Source organism: Cherax quadricarinatus, chromosome 98 (genome assembly GCF_038502225.1).
Source record: "Cherax quadricarinatus isolate ZL_2023a chromosome 98, ASM3850222v1, whole genome shotgun sequence".
Classification (NCBI taxonomy): Eukaryota; Metazoa; Arthropoda; class Malacostraca; order Decapoda; family Parastacidae; genus Cherax; species Cherax quadricarinatus.
Genome location: NC_091389.1, coordinates 9,536,543 through 9,559,847, shown reverse-complemented (window position 1 = coordinate 9,559,847; position 23,305 = coordinate 9,536,543). Strand labels below are relative to the sequence as shown.

General features: G+C 38.5%; 1 protein-coding gene across 9 annotated transcripts in view; it reads right to left on the bottom strand.

The window, feature by feature from the left end:
- LOC128702480 (putative CENPB DNA-binding domain-containing protein 1) overlaps positions 1 to 21,820 on the bottom strand; it is a 51,696-nt gene extending 29,876 nt beyond the window's left edge. Inside the window, exons 1-2 of one of the 9 annotated variants that reach the window (XM_070105366.1) lie at positions 16,229 to 16,408; positions 11,120 to 11,790 (exon numbers count right to left, since the gene is read on the bottom strand). In XM_070105366.1, coding sequence (XP_069961467.1) covers positions 11,120 to 11,627 — 508 coding nt within the window. In that variant the 5' untranslated portion in view covers positions 11,628 to 11,790; positions 16,229 to 16,408. Of the gene's footprint in view, positions 1 to 6,560; positions 7,591 to 8,695; positions 10,101 to 11,119; positions 11,791 to 15,045; positions 16,409 to 21,235 lie in introns of those variants that run through there. The other 8 variants (XM_070105367.1, XM_070105368.1, XM_070105369.1 and 5 more) reach the window with 8 other exon arrangements.
- Positions 21,821 to 23,305: the final 1,485 nt, after the last annotated feature.

The following is a 23,305-nucleotide window of genomic DNA, read 5'->3' as shown; positions in this document are numbered from 1 at the left end:
GTCAGTGTGTCATCGAGGACTGTCTAACTTATTTTCATTGGGGTCCTTAATCTTGTCCCCCAGGATGTGACCCACACCAGTTGACTAACACCCAGGATGTGACCCACACTGGTCGACTAACACCCAGGTGAACAGGAAAAAATGCCTGGAATTAGTGTTCATATTGGCGAATTTAAAGCCAGCAAAGGTTGGTTTGAGAGATTTAAGAATCGTAGTGGCATACACAGTGTGATAAGGCCTGTTCTGGAAGAAAATGCCAAACAGGACCTACAGTACTCAGGAGGAAAAGGCACTCCCAGGACACAGTGTCTCATCAGTCATTGCTACATCTTCAATAAATGTAAGTGTCATTTATTCTTCATTTAGTACACTAGTACATACACAATATATTGTGCATGTATCCTTTTTTTGTGAGTAGAAAATGTCTATTTAACGTGGTAAATTTTTTTTTTTTCATACTGTTGGGTGTCTTGAACAGATTAATTTGATTTCCATTATTTTTTATGGGGAAAATTAATTTGACTTACGATAATTTCGTCTTACGATGTGCTCTCTGGAATGAATATCATAAGTCAGGGGTCCACTGTATATCTCAGGTACACGTGGAACTGACTGCAACGGCTTGTAAACAATTGCACACTGGCTGGTAGACTGGGTGACTGGCCGGGCCCGCTCATGGCGCCGAGTGGACACGTTTGGGACAAAAGCTTCTAACCGAGTTTTTAGGTGTTATCCGAACAAATTTTTCTATGCCAAAACTAGGGGTTATCCTATTTTGGTGCTATCCGATCCCGGCGCTAACCAAGGATCCGCTGTATTTGCGATCTCTGTTTTGAAAGTATAATTGCACCTTTGGCAACAACAGCTTCCTTGATTGCCTTTTTGTTGGCCAAGATAGTAGCGATGGTTGATTGGGGTTTGTTATATAACCTGGTCAGCTCGGAGGCACATACTCCACTTTCGTATTTTGCGATGATCTCTTATACCTCACCCTCTTTACCACAGAGCTGGCACTAGAAGCTTTCTTGGGGCCCATGGTGGCTTATTTAGCAGTTACAAGCACTAAAATCAATGGAATAATACAAAATGTATTGTATGTACACGCGGAATCGTCTTCACTGGCTGCTTGATGGCACACTGGCTGTACACGGAGTTATGGAGTGGCCGGGCGGCTCAGGCCACGTGGACATATTCTCGACGAATGTCCTTAACCGAGTTTTCTATCGTTAGCCGAGCCAATATTTTGATGCAAAAACCTATTGGTATCCGATTTGTTCCCTCTCCAATGACTTCGTTAACGATATTAATCCAATCCACAGAGCTTGTCCTTAACCGATCTTATCGTTATCCGCTTTAACTTTCCCCATACGAAATAATGAAAATCCAATTAATCCATTCCTGCTGTCAGGAGGCATGACAGAATAGTACTTCAATATGACACTAATATCAACTCTACGGCTTATTTATCTATCACAATTTATTTATTTATTTATTTATTTATTTGAACATGATACATAGAAGTACAAGGAAATACAGTGGTTAAGTGTAACATGCCAAAGCCCCTTGTATACAGAGCATTATGGGCAGGCTTAAATTCATCTAATATGACATAATAAACAATATTAATAACATAGAAACATGATATATACTCTAGAATGAATAAATTATGTCATAATGTATGTGAGGACAAGTGGTGGAAGTGTTGTTGTTGGGTTTATAATGGCCACTGATAAAAGCCGTACATAATAGTGGGGGAGGAGGCTTCTGCCACCACCATTATCCACAAACAATGTATGTACGGTGCATGTTAAGTGGCCCTATACACATCCAACAACATTGGAGAGTTACTTTCATGTTGCTTTTCTATCGCTTACTCGCTTAACTTACTTGCTACACTGTTAATTCTACACTTTATCACTGGCTGGCACTATAGCCTTTACTGATACCTGCTGCTTTAGTATCGTACATATCGCAGAATCACTGAATCACTGCAGAAGGCACATTCTCCCCTCTCTCTTCCTCCTCCACTTTTGTACTTTGCTACGAGTTTTTTCTTGAATTTTGTGTTTCTTTCCTTCTTTATTGCAGGGCTGGCACTAGAAAGTTTCTTAGGGCCCATGGGGGTTTATTTAGCAATTACAAGCACTAAAAACAATGGAATACAAAATATATCGCATGTACACGTGGAATCGTCCTCCGCGGCTTGTAAACAATGGCACACTACCTTGTACATGGGTTCAGGCCGCGCACACACGTTCGGGACAAATGTCCTTAACTGAGTTTTTTCATCATTAGCCGAGCCAATATTTTTATGCAAAAACGCATCGGTATCCAGTTTTATCGCTATCCAATGGCATTGTTATCTGAGGGTCCACTGTATATTTTCCTTAATATTTAGCATTAAAACATAAAAAATTATATGTTACCACGAAAAAAGACAAAAAATATTCTGTGAATTTGCAGGAATTTCCACAAACAATTAGTTAGTTTCGAGGAAAAATCTGCAAATTACTGAAGCCGCAAATTTGGAAATGCAAATTCGCGGGGGGTCCACTATACTTCCTTCAGGGGCATTAGGTAATCACCTGGTTAATTATAACAATGTCATATTAACACAACAGTACACACTTCCTCTTAACACCAATGCTTGTTTCAGTGGCATTGGTTAATCACATGGTTAATTATAATAATGTTAAGAAAAACACAGTATAGTGCATACTTCCCCTTAGCATGGTTAATTACAGTACTTTAAAATAATGTAAACACAATAATACGGTTTATCCCCCTTGACCTTGTCCTCTTTCTCTCTCTCAAATGAACAGGATTTCTGTTGTTTTAGCCTAACCCTAAAGAGATGATGGAGCAATGAAAAATATCTTGTACACGCATAACTGAGATAAAACACCTCAATTACTGACAATCAATGGCTCGGCAGATGATGCAACATGCCCCCAATGAAAAGCAGGGGTGTCACTAGCGTGCAAAGAGACAACACAATAAGTGTCAGGGACCCAAGACTGTTCAACTGCCTCTCGGCATATATAAGGGGGATTACCAATAGACCCCTGGCTGTCTTCAAGCAGGCACTGGACAGGCATCTAAAGTCAGTACCTGACCAGCTGGGATGTGGTTCATACATTGGATTGCATGCAGCCAGCAGCAACAACCTGGTTGATCAGGCCCTGATACACTATGAGGCCTGGTCACGGACCGGGCCACGGGGACGTTGACCCCGGAACTCTCTCCAGGTAAACTCCGAGTTTAAATATATTTTTACATTTATTTCTTAACTTGTTGTGGGTACTCACCAGCTTCTTCGTTCTTTGGTGCTGCTGTGATGATGCGATGATATGACGACGAAGGCTGATCGTCGATGAACATTTGTTTCTCATGCTTTTGGAAACACGTGATAGGAAGTTGTTGTTCCTTTCTTTTCAGCTCATCAGACATTTGCTGGAGAGGTTCTAGTGTTTTGCTGATTATACAGGTGACCTTAATGCTGCGTTCCATCATAGGATCGTAATCCATTATTTTTTTCTTTAAAGTCTGTGCAATCCGAAACACTTCTCCAAACTTTTCCAACGTCCACATTGCTGGTTCTGATTCAGTCTCTTCTTCCTCTGTTGATGACTTGACGAGTTCGTGTAATTCCTCATCCGTCAACACTTGTCGATGTTCTTCAATATGTTCTTCCAGTTCTTCATCTGATTTTAATTCATCCACTGCCGCTCTGATTAATGTTATTGCATCACCAATAGTGAATGATTTCCAGCATTCCATAATTTCTAAGTTAGGCTCTGCATCAATTGCTGCTCGAATCCACTCAAATACAAGGTGGGTGTATGCACCCCTGACACACCGGATGATCCCCTGGTCCAGAGGCTGAAGTTGTGACATTGTGTTTAGTGGCAAAAATGCAACCTTAACATTTTCATTCTCTATGGCAATAGATGTTGGATAGCAAGATGCAGTGTCTATTATTAATAAGATGTTAAATGGCAACCCTTCCTGTTCCAAGTAACTTTTAACTTCAGGGATGAAGCATTGGTGAAACCACTGAGTATAAAGTGTGGCTGTCACTCATGCTTTCTGATTGTGTTGCCAGAAGATAGGCAGATAGTTCTTGTTTTCATTCTTGAGGGCACGAGGATTCTTCACTCGGTACACCACACCTGGCTTGATCATATGCCCTGCAGCATTGCCACATAGCACCAGTGTTAATCTGTCCTTCCAGGCTGTGAACCCTGGTGCCTGCTTAGCTTTTTCGTGAATGTATGTTCTATTGGGCATCTTTTTCCAAAACAACCCAGTTTCATTGCAACTGAAAACTTGTTTTGGATGGCAGCCTTCCTCCTTGAACAACAACTGCAATTGTGCCGGAAACGCGGCAACAGCTTCTTCATCGGCAGATGCAGCCTCTCCAGTAATTTTTGTATTTCTCAAATTATTCCTCTTCCTGAATCTATGCAACCATCCCTTACTTGCTGTAAATGGCTTGGTGTCCGTCCCTTCAGTGAATTCTTTCTTAATGTCTTCATACAGACTTAAGGCCTTTTGTCGTAACACGTTACTGTCAGTAGGAATGCATTTCCTGTTCATATCTTCAACCCACAAATTTCATGTTTTTTCCATCTTAACTAACACCTTATCACGCACTGTAGATGTGACTTTTGCAGTGTGAGGCGCCACAGCAAAAGTAGACCGTATTTTTATTTTGTTCTTCGCCACCTCATGGATGGAAGACTCATTCTTACCATACATCTTAGCGACCTCAGCATACGATTTTTTTTCTTGTTGTATCAAGTCAAGAATTCGCACTTTTTCACTGATAGGAAGCACTTCACAACTTCTCTTAGGCTTTGAAGAACTGCCACTGTCACCACTTTTACGCTTTAAGGTCATTATTAAACAAAATTAAATTGAGGTTTTACCGCTGACAAATTCACCGTCAACAACATCACTGCCATTACACAAAGAAAAATGAGGCGACTGTGTACTATGGATACCGAAAAAAAGAAGAGAGAATTGCTTAGCTGGCAATAACTATACTATGCACAAAATATTCGGGAAGTACAATAAAAAATTATACAATATAGCTACTCCGTGTGCTAGTGTATGTACCCATGTATAAGTGGTTGCAGGGGTCAAGTCACAGTTCTTGGGTGTTTGTGCATGTGTGTGTACATATGCGCAAATGAGTGTATGTGTATGTATGTATGTATATGTGTGTATGTGCATATGTATGTATGTACGTATGAATGTATGCAGGCTGCATGTATGTAGGCACTTTTAGGTAGTGGTACAACTGTTCCATTGTTCGGTATCAACAAAAAATCTTTGTTTTGATTTGCTTAGCTTGTATTCTGATTCGGGAATTATTTTATCCCCTATAGTTATCTAAGCAAACCAACGTCACCAAATTTGTATTTATTCCTGTTTTCCATTTTACACTTCAATCATATCTTTCGCAGTGGAAATAAGTTACTTTGACTTTTTTTGTAGTGGGAGGGGGGGGGGAGTATCTTGGTGTGTAATTTATACTATGATAATTGTACGTATGTGTACATGTACCTAAATAAACTTAATTATTTTCCAGAGAGCGTAAGTTCGGTTTCCTCAGTCTGTGTTCATGCATAGGTAAGTCAGTTTATTTAAATACAATTTTATACAATTTTTGTATTAGTAAGATTATTTATGTACAGGTATACATAAGTACTATTACCATACATAGTGTAAATTACCCGCCAATGTAACCCAAAAAAAGGTCAGATACAGAGACTTATTTCTATTGTGGTGTTTGAATAAATAAGTAAGCCTATTTAGGTACAGCTACACATAAGTACAATTAACATAAACATGTGTAAATTACCCACCAGGATCACCCAAGAAAAGTCAGTCAAAAATTACTTATTTCCATTGTGGTCGTTTTGATATTTTTGCTTCATCAGTTATCATAACCTAAAGTACAATCTAAACTTTCTAAGGTCTCACCGAGATTATTATTATTACAACAATTACAACTAAGCTCTAAACCCACAAGGGCATCACAGTCTCACAGAGATGCATCATTGTCAAAAAAAAAAAAAAAAAAAAAAATCAATTTTTATTGTTCTTTCTAATGAGCAAGTTATCACAATTTCCTGCTTTATTACTGAGATTATATTATAACACTCTCAACTGAGCACTAAACCCACAAGGATCAGCCAGTCTCACTGAGATGCATCAATGTCAAAAAAAAAAAAAAAAATTTGATCCTATTATTCTTTTTAGACATTATTATTATTATTATTATTATTATTATTATTATTATTATTATTATTATTACAACAATAACACCCTAGCACTAAACCCGCATGGGCCTCAGACAAATTCTCATAGACGCATCAATGCCAAAAAAATTCCTGCTTTATTACTGAGATTATTATTATTACAATAATCACAACTAAGCGCTAAACCCGCATGCCACCCAAACACACACACACATGCATTAATGCCAAAAATATAAATTTTCTGGCGTTGTTTCCTCTCATCAAGTTATCTCATCTTTCCCGCTTTATTACCGCAAATATTCCTCTTCTTCTCCCTTATTAAAGCTTAAGTAAAGCTTAAATAAAGCTTGAACGTCGCCACATTCACAGCTCAAGCTTTAATTTAAAGTTTTCAAGGCAAAATATTCAGCACAAAATTTTTGGCGTCTTATTGTTGTTGTTGTTGTTGTTGGGATGTAGGGCCACTGTAACTGGCGCCGTATTGAACCCTTATTTTCCCGACTTCTGGACTCAATAAGTAGCTTTTATTAAGGCATAGATACACATATGTACAATTATATGTATTGTAAATTATCCACCAGGATAACCCAAAAATGTCAGTGACTTATTTCCATTAGGATCTGTAATGTTGAGGTACAGTCCCTGGACCCATTATGTACCTCTGAAATGTTAAGGTACAGTCTCTGGACCCATTGTGCCTCTGAATGTTGATATACAGCTCCTGGACCTATTATGTACCTCTGTAATGTTGTGGTACAGTCCTTGGACCCATTATGTACATCCAGTCAATTTGGTATTAAAGCTCACATTCCAAGAAAAAATCTAGGTATATATACCAAGATATAATCCAGACATACATACCAAGTGTGGAGTGGCCAGGCCCACTCTGGCCATGCGGACTCGTTCTGGACGAAAGCCCTTAACCAAGTTATTTGGCTTTAGCTGAGCCAATATTTTGATGCCAAAGCGAGCCGTTAGCTGATTTTGGTTTTAATCGATGAGGCCTTTAGTCGAGGGTCTACTGTATATACAATGAATCCTCGAATATCAGCCTTAATCTGTTCCAGAAGGTCAGCCTAAATTCAAAGCAGCCTAAATTCAAAGCAATATTTCCCATAAGAATTAATGTAAATACAATTACTCCATTCCAGACACCCAAAAATATTTACAAAAAATACACCTCACTCATTTTTCTATGATTTTATGCTTTAATTCAATGTTAGTTTAATATGTTTATTATGCACCCCATACCCATCCTGTGGGCGGTAGTCAAAAGATTACAGAGGTACATAATTGGTCCAGGGACTGGACTCCAAAGTTTTGATAGCTGAGCAAGTTACAGAGGTAATGAACTCACAATTTACAAAGGTAATGAACTCACAATTTACAAAGGTAATGAACTCCAGGTAAGTCTGGTCACAATCATGACAAGTTACAAAGGTATTTACAGATTACAGAGGTACGTAATGGGTCCAGGGACTGGGCCCCCTAAGTTTTGATAGCTGAACTAGGTACAAAGGTAATGAGCTCACAAGTTACAAAGGTAATGAATTCTGTAGAATGGTTACTTACGTTTATACTTTGGCTACAATCATGAACAAATTATAGAGTAATGAGCAATTCACACTTCCACACCCGGTCACAACTGTAATGAGTTATTGGTGGAAATATTGATTGTTGAGTCACACACACCACACACACACACACACACACACACACACACACACACACACACACACACACACACACACACACACACACACTTTAGTTTAATATCTTTATGCACCCCATACCCATCCTGTGGGCGGTAGTCAAAAGATTACAAAGGACATCATCATCATCATCATCTTCTCAGCACTATTCTTTGCACTTACATACTTTCTTAGGACCCATGGTTAGAAAACAGAAATATTGTCAAAATAACTGCATGAAAAGCACAACTCATAAGCACGACACGAGAGATGCTTCCACAGGCTAGATAACCACATGCACTGAACGAGATGCGGGATGCTGGGCGGATGTTGTGGTGTTCCCTGCAGCAACTAGTAGCGGCATATCTGAAGCTCACTCGTAACTTGGATTTTGGCTCGGAACTCAAAGCAAAAAATCGTATGTTGGGGCACTCATAAGTCAAGGTACCACTGTAGTTCTCTCTACTGAGATTATTATTATTATTATTACAGTGGACCTTCAGTTTTCGTGATTAATCTGTTCCAGAGTGTCTGACAAAACCCGAAAATGACGAAAACCGAAACACTATTACCCATAAGAAATAAAAATCTAATTAATCCGTTCCAGACACCCAAAAGTATTAACAAAAAATAAATTTTTTAGAGATTAAATATAGATTTACATACAGAAAACAATGACTAATAAATATAAAGCACAAATAAAATCAATAATTGAAAGTTCAACATCACACTTACCTTTACTGAAGACTCTTGTTGGTGGATGGACAGGTAGGAGGGTTAGCCTATCTTCCATAGGCTTGTGTCCTGGCAGTGCCTTTTCCTCCTGCGTGATGTAGGTCCTCTTTGGTATTTTCTTCAAAAAGAGGCCTGTTTCATCACAACTGAATTCATCAACGAATTCCTCGGCTGCACGTTTGTCAGAACTTGCAGCCTCCCCATGCCTTACCACACTGTGTATGCCACTTCGCTTCTTGAATTTTTCGAACCAGCCTTTGCTGGCCTTAAATTTACTAACATCAGCACTCGTTCCAGGCATTTTCTTTATGAGATTGGCATGCAACTGTCTTGCCTTTTCGCAAATGATCGACTGCACAACACTATCTCCAGCTGACTCTTTCTCACTGATCCAGACCAACAATAACTTCTCAACATCCTCCAGTGCTTGTGATCTCTGTTTCGTTATCACATTTACCCCTTTTGCAAAATCAGCTTCCTTGATTTCTTTTTTCTTCGCCACGATGGAACTGATCGTTGATGTGGGCTTCCCATACATCCTGGCGAGGTCGGCCACACGTGCGCCACTTTCATATTTTTCTACGAGTTCTTTCTTGAATTCCATCGTGTTCCTCACCTTTACCAAAGGGCTGACACTAGGAGCTTTCTTTGGACCCATTGTGGTTTATTTAGCAGTCACACACAATAAACAAGTGCAAAAAAAAAAAATGGATTATTACGAAATGTTTCGTACGACCTCGCAGGGCAATGTTCACTCGCCAAGAAGCAACTAACTCAGAATGTGTGTGTGGGAGGCTTTCTGTCCGCACTGCGCTCAGACATGTTCGGTACAACCGACAAAACCCAGATTTTGACAAAATAAACAGAAGTCGGTGATAACCGAAAATGACGAAATCAGAGACTAACAAAAATAGAGGGTCCACTGTATTATCATTACAACAAACACAACTAAGCACTAAACCCACAAGGGCCACAGTCTCACAGATGCATAAAAAAATAAAATTTTCTATGCTATTTCTTTTTCATTGTCAAATTATCTCATTTTTCCTGCTTTACTATTATTATTGTAATAATCACAACTAAGCGCTAAACCCGCATGGACCACATAGACTCTCACAGAGAGATGCATCAATGTCAAAAAAAAAAATATATATATATATATTATATAAATTTTCTGGCGTTGTTTCCTCTCATCAAGTTATCTCATCTTTCCCGCTTTATTACCCCAAATATTCCAATTCTTCTCCCTTATTAAAGCTTAAGTAAAGCTTAAATAAAGCTTGAGCGTCGCCACATTCACAGCTCAAGCTTTAATTTAAAATTTCCAGGCATAAAATTCAGCACAAAATTTTTAGCGTCTTATTGTTGTTGTTGTTGGGATGTAGGGCCACTGTAACTGGCGCCGTATTGAACCCTTATTTTCCCGACTTCTGGACTCAATAAGTAGCTTTTATTAAGGCATAGATACACACATGTACAATTATATATATTGTAAATTATCCACCAGGATAACCCAAAAATGTCAGTGACTTATTTCCATTAGGGTCTGAAATGTTGTGGTACAGTCCTTGGACCCATTATGTGCATCCAGTCAATATCTAGGCATATATACCAAGATATAATCCAGACATACATACCATGAAATATTCATGTAGGATGTATACACCAATACATTTATTAAAGTGTGTATACTTTTTTTTAATCAGGGTGAAAGTGCTAAACCCACAGGGGTCATATAGTGACTGGGGAATGGGAGGCATCCAAGTTTGATTCAAGGGAGGGGAAGGTCCAATTCTTTGGATCAAAAGCCCCCGTCCCCCCGTCACTAGTATCAAGGAACTTTCTTTGAGGGGTTGGTGTATATACCAAAAAAATCAAGGTATATATGTATTCTGATATATTCCTCTATTTGTACATACCGAGATACATTATATTCCTTTATTTGTACATACTGAGATATATTTCTTTTGGTGTATTTTCCATGAGATATTCATTATGTGTATACATAAATATATATACACAGTATATATCTCTAAAACTCTTGGTGCTTATAACAAGATATATTTTCTGGTGCATATACTGAGGTATATGTTTAAGTACAGGTACAACATCAATTTTCCAAAATCTTTGGTTCCTAAGCCTTTCCAGATTATTGATTTTTCTGAACTAGGGATGGTCACCTTGGTCAGCACACTCTAAATTAAAGAAATGTTAAATTTACTTAATTAAATGAAATACGGATACCTGTAAATTAGTATAAATGATACATATTTATTAATATTGTACACTGCAGGGTACTGTGCAACAGGATTAATTAAATGAAATTTATTAATTATTGCATGTACAAAGAGTGCTCCAGCCCTACAGGATTAATAAAACAAGATTAAACAAATGAGAAGTAAACTTGTTAATTACTGTACTTACAAAGAGTCCTCGTACAGTCTGCAGTCCCTTCATAGTCAGCACACCATTTTTCTCCACACACTTTACTGAAGGAAATTCCATGACGATTCTTGAATCTTTGAAGCCATCCATCAGTATAATTACATTCGTGTTCCAACTTAAGTTCTTTATGGAACAACCGAGCCTGCTCCATTATCAGCGTACCTGATAATTCCACTCCATCACTTTGACGTTTTCGAAACCACTGCAACATCACTCGATCGTGCTCACTACTCTTACCAGTTGTCATTGATTTTCTAATGCACATCTGCTTCTTGGAAACACTATCTGTATAGAATTTCAATAGTTTTTCCCTTTGCTTCTTTATATCATAAACAGTTGATGAACCGAGACCATAATCTTCAGTGAGCTTATGCACTGAAATACCACGGTCCAGTTTTCTCAGCAGTTCAACTTTCTCTTGAATTGATAAGGTCTGGTGTTTACGTTTGACACCACCAGTCTCCCTCCCATCTTCCTTAGAAGCCATAGCTGGGTTTAATTTAGTCAAAATAAGCTAAGAAGTTCAAAGAATTGGGGTGTCCCCCACCAGCAGGTGCAGTGTAAAAAAATCCAAGAGAGCACGGCTACACTCAACACCATCTGTGGGCCGCCCAGTAAACTAGTCTGGCAACTACGGGAATTTCAAGTTCCTGCTCATAAATTTGTAAGGATCGGACCATCAGTGTCCAGAAAGTTGGTGTTGTACCTGTACTTATGTGTGCCTGTACCTAAGTAAACTTAATTACTTTCCAGAGAATGTAAGTTCAGTTCTCTCAGCCTATCTTCATACACAAGTAAGTCAGTAAGTTTATTTAAATACAATTTTACACAATTTTTGGATTAGTAAGGTTATTTAAGTACAGGTACACATAAGTACAATTATCATACATAGAAACATACAGTGAACCCCCACAAATTCGCGGTTCCGAATGTGTGGCTTCAGTAATTCACAGATTTTTCCTTAGAACCTAACTACAGTGGAACCTCAGCTTACGAATTTAATCCGTTCCATGGACTTGTTCGTATCCTGATTTGTTCGTATGCTAAATCAAATTTCCTCACTTAAATTAACTAAAATGAAATTAATTCATTCCAGCTGAATTCCTGCTCTTAGGAGGCATGACAAAATAACCCTAATATCAACTCTACAGCTTATTTATCTGTCACAATTCATCTAATATGACATAATAAACAATATAAATAACACAGAAATCTGATATACACTCTAGAATGAATAAAATATGTCATTACGTGGACAGCGTGGGAGGAGGATTGTGGTGTGCACAGTATAAAAAAAAGCCTGCAGCACACAGTGTGTAATGAGAAAAAAAAACTTTGTGTTTTTGGTTTAAAACAGCGACTTTGCACTGTATTTTTGTATGGTATTTATGGTTGTATTCTAGTTTTCCTGGTCTCGTTTTATAGAATGGAAGACATGTTACAGAAATTGAGACGATTTTGACTGGTTTTACAATGAAAAGTACCTTGAAATTGAGCTCAAAGTAGCAGAAATGTTCGATTTTTGCCAAAGTTCAAAAGTAAACAAATCATGCTACGCGCCCATACACATCAACTGGTGAGTCCAATATTCTTTCACAAGTGCGCCGATATTATTTATACCATTTCTACACTAATGCAGTAGTCTGCATAACAGTAAATCTATTTTTTTCTGAGAATAAAAATTCAAAGTGGAAAGCAAAAGAAACGTAAGAGGGGCGTGGGGACGTGACTAATGAACAGAGGAAATGTTATTTTAGTGCCAGGAATGTCTGTCTTGTTTATTCTGGACCCTATTTGGAAACTGGCATCTTCTGAAATTTGTGTGACATTGGCAAAATTGCTAATTTCTAACCACTTTACTGGATAGTTGAAATTGGTAAATGGATGGTTTCTTGTACTCATTCGATAGAAAAAATGGAGTTCTAGTGAAATAGTTATGATTTTTGTCGACTAGTACACTGGAATTGGCCGAAAATAGGGCTCAAACTGGGCGAAATCACCGATGCATAAACATTGTCGAGACTGCTAACTTCGCGAGAGCATAATTCCGTAAGCTTTCCATCAAATTTCATACTTTTGGTGTCATTATGATCGGGAAAAGATTCTCTATCTTTTCACAAGAAAAAAATAATTTTTCTTTTTCCAAAAATTTTCAACCCTGAGAACAAGTTTAGGAGAGGGCCTGCCGACCCTGAAAGGGTTAAGAAAAGTATAATTTAAATTATAACCGTATATTTACCATACACATACCAAAGAAAACGGGGTTGCACGAATTACGTACTGTACATATGGGGGTAGCATAGATATTTTACATTCTAACACTGCGAGAGACATAGCAGTACAGTACGTACTGTGTACAGGTTTATCTTTACATTTTTTAAGGGTGATATATGAATCTGAGTTTGAAATTAAATTGTTTTGGGGGCATATTTAGGGTTTAAACTATAAAAATAGGCATTTATGGGCATTTTTTTAACCAAGGCCAGAATTTGCGGTTTTTCCAAATTCGCAGGTGGTCTTGGAATGCAACCCCAGCGAATTTGGGGGGACTACTGTATGTGTAAATTACCCACCAGGATAACCCAAAAAGGTCAGTAAAAAAATACTTATTTGATAGTGCCCCATGGCCTGGTGGCTAAAGCTTTGGCTTCACATGGCGAGGGTCCGGGGTTAATTTTCAGCGAGGGTGGAAACATTGGATGTGTTTCCTTACACCAGTTGTCTATGTTCACCCATCAGTATAAAATAGGTACCTGGGTATTAGTGAACTGGTGTGGGTCACATCCTGGGTATTAGTGAACTGGTGTGGGTCACATCCTGGGTATTAGTGAACTGGTGTGGGTGACATCCTGGGTATTAGTGAACTGGTGTGGGTCACATCCTGGGTGTTAGTGAACTGGTGTGGGTCACATCCTGGGTGTTAGTGGACTGGTGTGGGTCACATCCTGGGTATTAGTGAACTGGTGTGGGTCACATCCTGGGTATTAGTGAACTGGTGTGGGTCACATCCTGGGTGTTAGTGAACTGGTGTGGGTCACATCCTGGGTGTTAGTGGACTGGTGTGGGTCACATCCTGGGTGTTAGTGGACTGGTGTGGGTCACATCCTGGGTGTTAGTGGACTGGTGTGGGTCACATCCTGGGTGTTAGTGGACTGGTGTGGGTCACATCCTGGGTGTTAGTGGACTGGTGTGGGTTGCATCCCGAGACACTGACATAATTTGCGGGAAATGCTCAGCATAACAAGGTACTTTCTATATAGTAGTATGTCACTGATGTCAGCTATGGTCTGTATACATTGCACATGTAGTTGTAGTAAATAAATATATTATTATTATTACTGTGCTCTTTGAATAAATAAGTAAGCGTATTTAGGTACAGCTACACATAAGTACAATTAACATGAACATGTGTAAATTATCCACCAGGATCACCGAAGAAAAGTCAGTCAAAAATTACTTATTTCCATTGTGTTCTTTGGAAAATTTTGCTTCAAAAGCTATCATACAGCACAAACAATCTGAACTTTCTAAGGTCTCACAGAGATTATTATTATTACAACAATTACAACTAAGCTCTAAACCCACAAGAACATCCCAGTCTCATTGAGATGCATCAATGTCAATAAGAAAAAAAAATCAATTATCCTAATACAGTGGTACTCTGACTTGCGAGTTTAATTCGTTCCGTGACCGAGTTTGTACTTCAATTCGCTCGTATATCAATTTTCCTCATTGAAATTAATTGAAATGCCATTAATCCGTTCCAGCCCCCAAAAAACACCCAATTTTTCTGTTACGAGTTTTTAAATAAGAAAAACGTATTTATAAATAAGAAATATTGTATAAAAAATAATATAATAAAAGAGAACATAAAGAAATAAACTGATTTTATAAAGTGTATTTACCTTGCCTGATGACAGAGTGAATGCCAGTCCTCCTTTTAAACTTTTCGAGCCAGCCCCGACTGGCTTTAAACGGCTTTTCCAATGCCTCATCCGATGAAGTCCCTGGGGTCTGCTGCAGCAATTCAGCGTAAATGCCTCGTGCCATCTCGCAGATAATACCCTCTGCCACGGTATCTCCTGCGAGCTGCTTCTCGGTCAACCACGTCAACAGCAGCTTCTCCATCTCTTCATGGACAGAGGTCCGCTGCTTAGATATTATTTTAATGCCCATGGCTGGAGATATAGCCTTTAACAACTCCTTCTGCTTTAGTATGGTACATATCGTAGAAGTATTACGCATGTACTGCCTCGCCAAGTCAACTACACGCACACCTCGCTCGTGTTTTTCTATGATTTCGTGCTTTAAATGAATAGACATCATCCTCTTCCTCTTCTCAGCACTATTCTTTGCACTTACTTTCTTAGGACCCATGGTTAGAAAAAAGAAATTTGGCAAAAATAACTGCACAAAAAGCACAAAACAAGAGAGATGCTTCCACGGCGAGGTAACCACGTGCATTGAACGAGTGAGATGCGGGATGCTGAGCGGATGTTGTGGCGTTCGCTGCAGCAACTAGTGGCGGCGTATCTGAAGTTCACTCGTATCTCGGATTTTGGCTGGGAACTCAAAGCAAAAAATCAAGCGAGCGACGGCTCGTAACTCAGAAAGCTCGTACATTGGGACACTCGTAAGTCAAGGTACCACTGTACTTCTCTCTCCGGAGATTATTGTTATTATTATTACTGTTATTATTAAAACAATCACAACTAAGTGCTAAACCCACAAGGGCCACACAGTCTCGCAGACGAATAAAAAAATTCAAATTTTCTACGTTACTTCTTTTTCACTGTAAAATTATCTCATTTTTCCTGCTTTATTACTATTATTATTATTACTGTAATAATCACACCTAAACGCTAAACCCGCATGGGCCACACACACAGTCACACCTCTATCAAAAAATTTCCTGCTTTATTACTGAGATTATTATTACTATTACAACAATAATCACAACTAAGCGCTAAACCCGCATGGGCCACACAGACTCTCACAGAGAGATACATCAATGCCAAAAAAAAAAAAATTAAATTTTCTGGCGTTGTTTCCTCTCATCAAGTTATCTCATCTTTCCCGCTTTATTACCGCAAATATTCCAATTCTTCTCCCTTATTAAAGCTTAAGTAAAGCTTAAATAAAGCTTGAACGTCGCCACATTCACAGCTCAAGCTTTAATTTAAAGTTTTCAAGGCAAAATATTCAGCACAAAATTTTGGAGTCTTATTGTTGTTGTTGTTGTTGTTGGGATGTAGGGCCACTGTAACTGGCGCCGTATTGAACCCTTATTTTCCCGACTTCTGGACTCAATAAGTAGCTTTTATTAAGGCATAGATACACACATGTACAATTATATATATTGTAAATTATCCACCAGGATAACCCAAAAATGTCAGTGACTTATTTCCATTAGGATCTGTAATGTTGAGGTACAGTCCCTGGGCCATTATGTACCATGACTTCCATTATGGTCCTTGACTTCCTTCCATTATGGTCCTTGACTTCCTTCCATTATGGTCCTTGACTTCCTTCCATTATGGTCCTTGACTTCCTTCCATTATGGTCCTTGACTTCCTTCCATTATGGTCCTTGACTTCCTTCCATTATGGTCCTTGACTTCCTTCCATTATGGTCCTTGACTTCCTTCCATTATGGTCCTTGACTTCCTTCCATTATGGTCCTTGACATATTTCCATTAGGGTCCTTGACATAATTCCATTAGGGTCCTTGACATAATTCCATTAGGGTCCTTGACATAATTCCATTAGGGTCCTTGACATAATTCCATTAGGGTCCTTGACATAATTCCATTAGGGTCCTTGACATAATTCCATTAGGGTCCTTGACATAATTCTATTAGGGTCCTTGACATAATTATATTAGGGTCCTTGACATAATTCCATTAGGGTCCTTGACATAATTCTATTAGGGTCCTTGACATAATTCCATTAGGGTCCTTGACATAATTCCATTGATCCTTGACATAATTCTATTAGGGTCCTTGACATAATTCCATTAGGGTCCTTGACATAATTCCATTAGGGTCCTTGACATAATTCTATTAGGGTCCTTGACATAATTCCATTAGGGTCCTTGACATAATTCCATTAGGGTCCTTGACATAATTCTATTAGAGTCCTTGACATAATTCCATTAGGGTCCTTGACATAATTCCATTGATCCTTGACATAATTCTATTAGGGTCCTTGACATAATTCCATTAGGGTCCTTGACATAATTCCATTAGGGTCCTTGACATAATTCCATTAGGGTCCTTGACATAATTCTGTTAGGGTCCTTGACATAATTCCATTAGGGTCCTTGACATAATTCCATTAGGGTCCTTGACATAATTCTATTAGGGTCCTTGACATAATTCCATTAGGGTCCTTGACATAATTCTATTAGGGTCCTTGGCATAATTCCATTAGGGTCCTTGACATAATTCCATTAGGGTCTGACCTATTTCCATTAGGGTCCTTGGGAATTAAGACCCTACAGCTAGGAGTGTATTGGGATGGGAACAATAGTTCAATTCTTCGAGAATTGAAAATTGAACAAAAAAGCTCAAATTAGGTCTGGTGAACCCCAGGTATCAACCCCAAAGGAATCAAGTTAGTATATATTTTCTGGTGAATTTACTGATGTATATATTTAAGTATATACAAAAGCCTTTAGGTTTATGAATGTCAAGAAATATTTCTGTGTGAATATACCAAGATATATTCAATTAGTTGTATATACCAACAGACAGTCCTTTATGTGTATGTACCAAGAGTAATTTATTTAATTGCAGGTATCATGAGTTATTCATTTAAATGTATATACCAAGATTATCCATTTAAGTGTATATATCAAGATTATTCATTTAAGTGTATATACAGTACCAAGGTTATTCATTTAAGTGTATATACAGTACCAAGGTTATTCATTTAAGTGTATATACCACAATTATTCATTTAAGTGTATATACAGTACCAAGATTATTCATTTAAGTGTATATACCACAATTATTAATTTAAATGTATATACAAAGTTATTCATTTAAGTGTATATACCAAGATTAATAATTTAAGTGTATATTCCAAGATCTATTTAAGAGTATATATTAAGTTTTTCCCCTAGGTTTATATAACAAGAAACATTTTTTAGGTATACATATACACCAAAATATATAATTTTAGGTACCTATTTACTGCTGGGTGTACACTGACAGCAGCAGGTGTTAGGTGACTTGTCCATACATCTCACCCTGCCCAGGATGCCATCTACAACAGTCAACTAACACCCAGGTACCTATTTATTGCTAGGTGAACAGTGACATCAGCAGCAGCATGTGTTAGGTGATTTACCCATATGTCTTACCCTGCCCAGGATGCCACCCACAATGGGTACCTATTTACTGCTGGGTAAATAGGAGCACCAGGTGAAAGAAAATGCCCAAAATTTTACCCACCTCATACACATAACTGAAACATAATTACATTAAAAATAAATTAAAAGCAGTGATTTTAATTACCTTTCATGGTGGCTAAATGAGACTGTTCCGCCATGTGCATGTAACGGCTAGAACCTTTGCCATCGGTCGTCTTAGCCAGTTCATAGCAATTACACCAGCGCCAGCCATCACTAGCCAGATATTTTATGTTCACGTTCTTTGTTAACGAATTATCAGCACAACGATGTTCAGCATGAATATTAGCTAAGTGTATCACTCTTGCAATTTCTCCTCCAGATTCGTATAATTCAACATTTTCATAAACTTTCCTATACCATCTTGACTACTAGTATCTGAACTGTATTCCTGAGCATATGCAAAAAGTCTCTCCTTCGATTTATGGATACAACAGACAGATCTCTTTTTTACACCATATTCCTGACATAATGCACAACAACACAGTAAATGACCATATGACCTGTCTTTGTAATACTCATTTGTGCTAAATTGTTATCTGTTTACAATAATGTTTTTACCACTGAATATATCATTGCTTAGTTAATCTTAAGTTAATTTTAAGCCTGCCCATAATGCTCTGCATACAAGGGGCTTTGGCATGTTGCACTGTAATAACTGTATTCCTTTGTACTTCACTGTATCATGTTCAAATTAATAAATAAATAAATAAATAATTGGACCACCAATATACCGGACTCTAACTTGTTTGTAAGTTCCAGTTTCTGGAAAACGGTTGGAACCATACGTTTCCTCTTAACACTTACTTCAGATGCCATGGTTAATCACGGTGTACTTTATATTATAATAAAGTTTAGTTTGAGTGCAGTAAAGACATTGGAAATGTGAAAGCTAGTGGTGATTCCCTAAGTGCCGGGGTAATAAACTGTGTCACCATCTATTGCCAACTACATGAAGTAACAACATACCTATATAGCGGACAAAGTCCGTTATACCTATATAACGGACAAAGTCCGTTATATAGGTATAACGGACTTTGTCCATTATATCCGAGGTTTGTCTGTTAGACAGTAAATAAGTTTATTTAGGCACAGGTACACATAAATAACAAAAAAAGGCACAATACCGTGACTGGAACGATACACAAATAACCCGCCGTCCTGCCCCACTTCTGGTTAGTGTGACTTTGTAAATGGTCCAAGTCGGACCGATACATCGTAGTAAGCTTCTCTCTTTTATGTGCGGGTTATTTGTGTACAGGTACACATAAGTACAGTTATCATATATAGTGTAAATTATCCAGGATAACCAAATAAAGTCAGACTTATTTCCATTATAATAATAATGTTTATTTCTACATGATACAACTTATACAGACCATAGCTGACACCAATGACACACTACAATGGACCCTCGGGTAATGCCATTAATCCATTCCAGAGAGCTAGCCTTTAACTGATTTAGCCTTTAGCCAAATTAATTTTTCCCATGAGAAATAATGGAAATCCAATTAATCCATACACTAAGAGAAAACATCATAAGTGTCCGAGGCCCAAGACTGTTCAACAGCCTCCCACCAAGCATAAAGGGAATTACCAATAGACCCTTGGCTGCCTTCAAGAGGGAGCTGGACAGATACCTAGTCGGTGCTGGATCAGCCAGGCTGTGGTTCGTACGTTGGATTGCATGCGGCTACCAGAAACAGCCTGGTTGATCAGGTCTTGATCCACTGGGAGGCCTGGTCATGGACCGGGCTGTGGGGGGCGTTGATCCCTGGAATAACCTCCAGGAAGGCAGGTTCCAGACACTCAAAAGTAAGATAAGATAAGATAAGATTTCGTTCGGATTTTTAACCCTGGAGGGTTAGCCACCCAGGATAACTTAAGAAAGTCAGTGCGTCATCAAGGACCATCTAACTTATTTCCATTGGGGTCCTTAATCTTGTCCCCCAGGATGCCACCCACAACAGTCCACTAACACCCAGGATGTGACCCACACCAGTCCACTAACACCCAGGATGTGACCCACACCAGTCCACTAACACCCAGGATGCGACCCACACCAGTCCACTAACACCCAGGATGCGACCCACACCAGTCCACTAACACCCAGGATGCCACCCACACCAGTCCACTAACACCCAGGATGCCACCCACACCAGTCCACTAACACCCAGGATGCAACCCACACCAGTCCACTAACACCCAGGATGTGACCCACACCAGTCCACTAACACCCAGGATGCGACCCACACCAGTCCACTAACACCCAGGATGTGACCCACACCAGTCCACTAACACCCAGGATGTGACCCACACCAGTCGACTAACACCCAGGATGCGACCCACACCAGTCGACTAACACCCAGGATGCGACCCACACCAGTCGACTAACACCCAGGAGGCGACCCACACCAGTCGACTAACACCCAGGATGCGACCCACACCAGTCCACTAACACCCAGGTACCTATTTGCTGCTAGGTGAACAGGACAACAGGTGTAAGGAAACGTGTCAAAATGTTTCCACCCGCCGGGAATCGAACCCGGGCCCTCCGTGTGTGAAGCGGGAGCTTTAACCACCAGGCCACAAAATAATTTTTTTTACATGAAATATACATTTCCCTACACAGAAAGCAATGATATGTACATGCACAATAAACATTACTGAAATGACACTTACCTTTATTGTGGACTTGTTGAGCGACGGGACGGGAGGAGGTCACCACACTGTGTATGCCGCTACGCTTCTTAAATCTCTCAAACCAACCTTTGCTGGCTTTAAATTCATAAATATCGCTACTCGTTGCTGGCCATTTTTTTACCAGATCATCATGAGACTGTCTAGCCTTTTCACAAATAATTGACGTCGTTAGACTATCTCCTGCTAATTGTTTCTTGTTTATCCACACCAATAATAACTTCTCAACCTCTTCGAGTACTGGTGATCTCATTTTTGTCAGCATATTTACCCCCTTTGCAACAATAGCTTCCTTGATCTCCTTTTTCTTGGCTATGATGGAAGATATAGTTGTACGGGATTTGTTATACATCCTGGCCAGTTCGCCCACACGTACGCCACTATCATATTGTTCAATGATGTTTTTCTTAAATTCGATCGTATTTCTCACCTTCTTTACCAAAGGCTTGGCACTAGGAGCTTTCTTTGGAGCCATTGTAGCTTATTTAGCACTTAAATAACTTGCAAGCACTAAAATAAATGAAATATTATGAAATATTTCACTGGAGCACGTGAGAGGACCGTCACTCACTGGTAAACAATGGCACACTGGCTGGGAAGGAAAGGCTGAGGCAGCTCAGACCCTGAGTACGTGTCCGGGACGAAGGACTATTAGCGAGTTACCGGACCATTTCCGAGCCAATATTTTGACGAAAAAACAGGACTATTTCCGAAATGAACAACTTTCAGGCCGGACGATTATCGAGGGACCACTGTATTTGTGATCTCAGTTTTGTGATGAATTGTTTTGAAAAGCGACAGGTTGAAGAACTGAGACACTTATGCAACACATGGGAATCTTTACTGAAGCGTTTCACCACATAGTGACTTCATCAGTCCAACACAAAGTAAGTAAATCAAGGGATGTTCTTTTGTGTATATATATATATATATATATATATATATATATATATATATATATATATATATATATATATATATATATATATATATATATATATATATATATATATATATATATATATATATATATATATATATATATATATATATATATATATATATATATATATATACCAAAGTATATTCATATTGCCTTATTTGTATATACTTTTATGTTCATGCAACAGGAGATATTCCTTTAGGTGTGTACACTAATTGATCTTATAGACGTATATATATCAACAAATACTCTTTTGTATGTATATACAAAAGAAATAATGTGTATATACAAATTAACATTGTTATTGGTATATGCATCTCAAGAAATATTTATTTAGGTCTTTCCCAAGGGCTATATATTTGGATGAATTTAGGTGTGTATATACCAAGTGATATTACAGTGTATAAGGAAGGTATATATTCTCATGTGTGTGGGCGTATATACCTTCAATTTTATTTATGTTAAAGGGATAGTGGGCTTCTCTCGAGCTCTTAACCAATCACAACATCGGTTACAAATCAACGCCTCTGATTGGTCTAATAAACATCAACACAATTTTTTCACTTTTGAATCTGTCATCCACAATTCTATTTTTATGATATTACCATATTTGAAGTTCTTTTTCGAAGAATTAATATATAAAGGAGATCTTAAATAAAGCTAATCTGCTGTAATATTTGAAAATATGGGGAAATAAGGGCAGTTTTTAGTAATTTTTTAGGAAAATATAAAATTAAAATTAAGGTTATGGGTGTATTTGTCATGTATATTTTTGGGGGTTTGGGAAAAATGGGGATTTTTGGAGGGGAAGACTGGGTTGTATGTGGCAGGTAGAAGCATGTGTGAGGTGCCGGGTATGATATCATCACTTGAAATACATGGCCATGTTTGCCGCCAAGCTGTGACGTCACATCACGTGACCCAAAGATTCCAACAATACCCCCAAAAACACACAAGAAATTCCCATAACCCTCACAATCCATATCCCCGGTTAACTCACTGACATACCGGGTATACGGGGTAATTTTTTAACTAACCAAAGGGTTAATTAACGGGTAAAAATACATGGTTTAACGCAATTTTACAAGAGGTTACGAGTCATAGTTGGA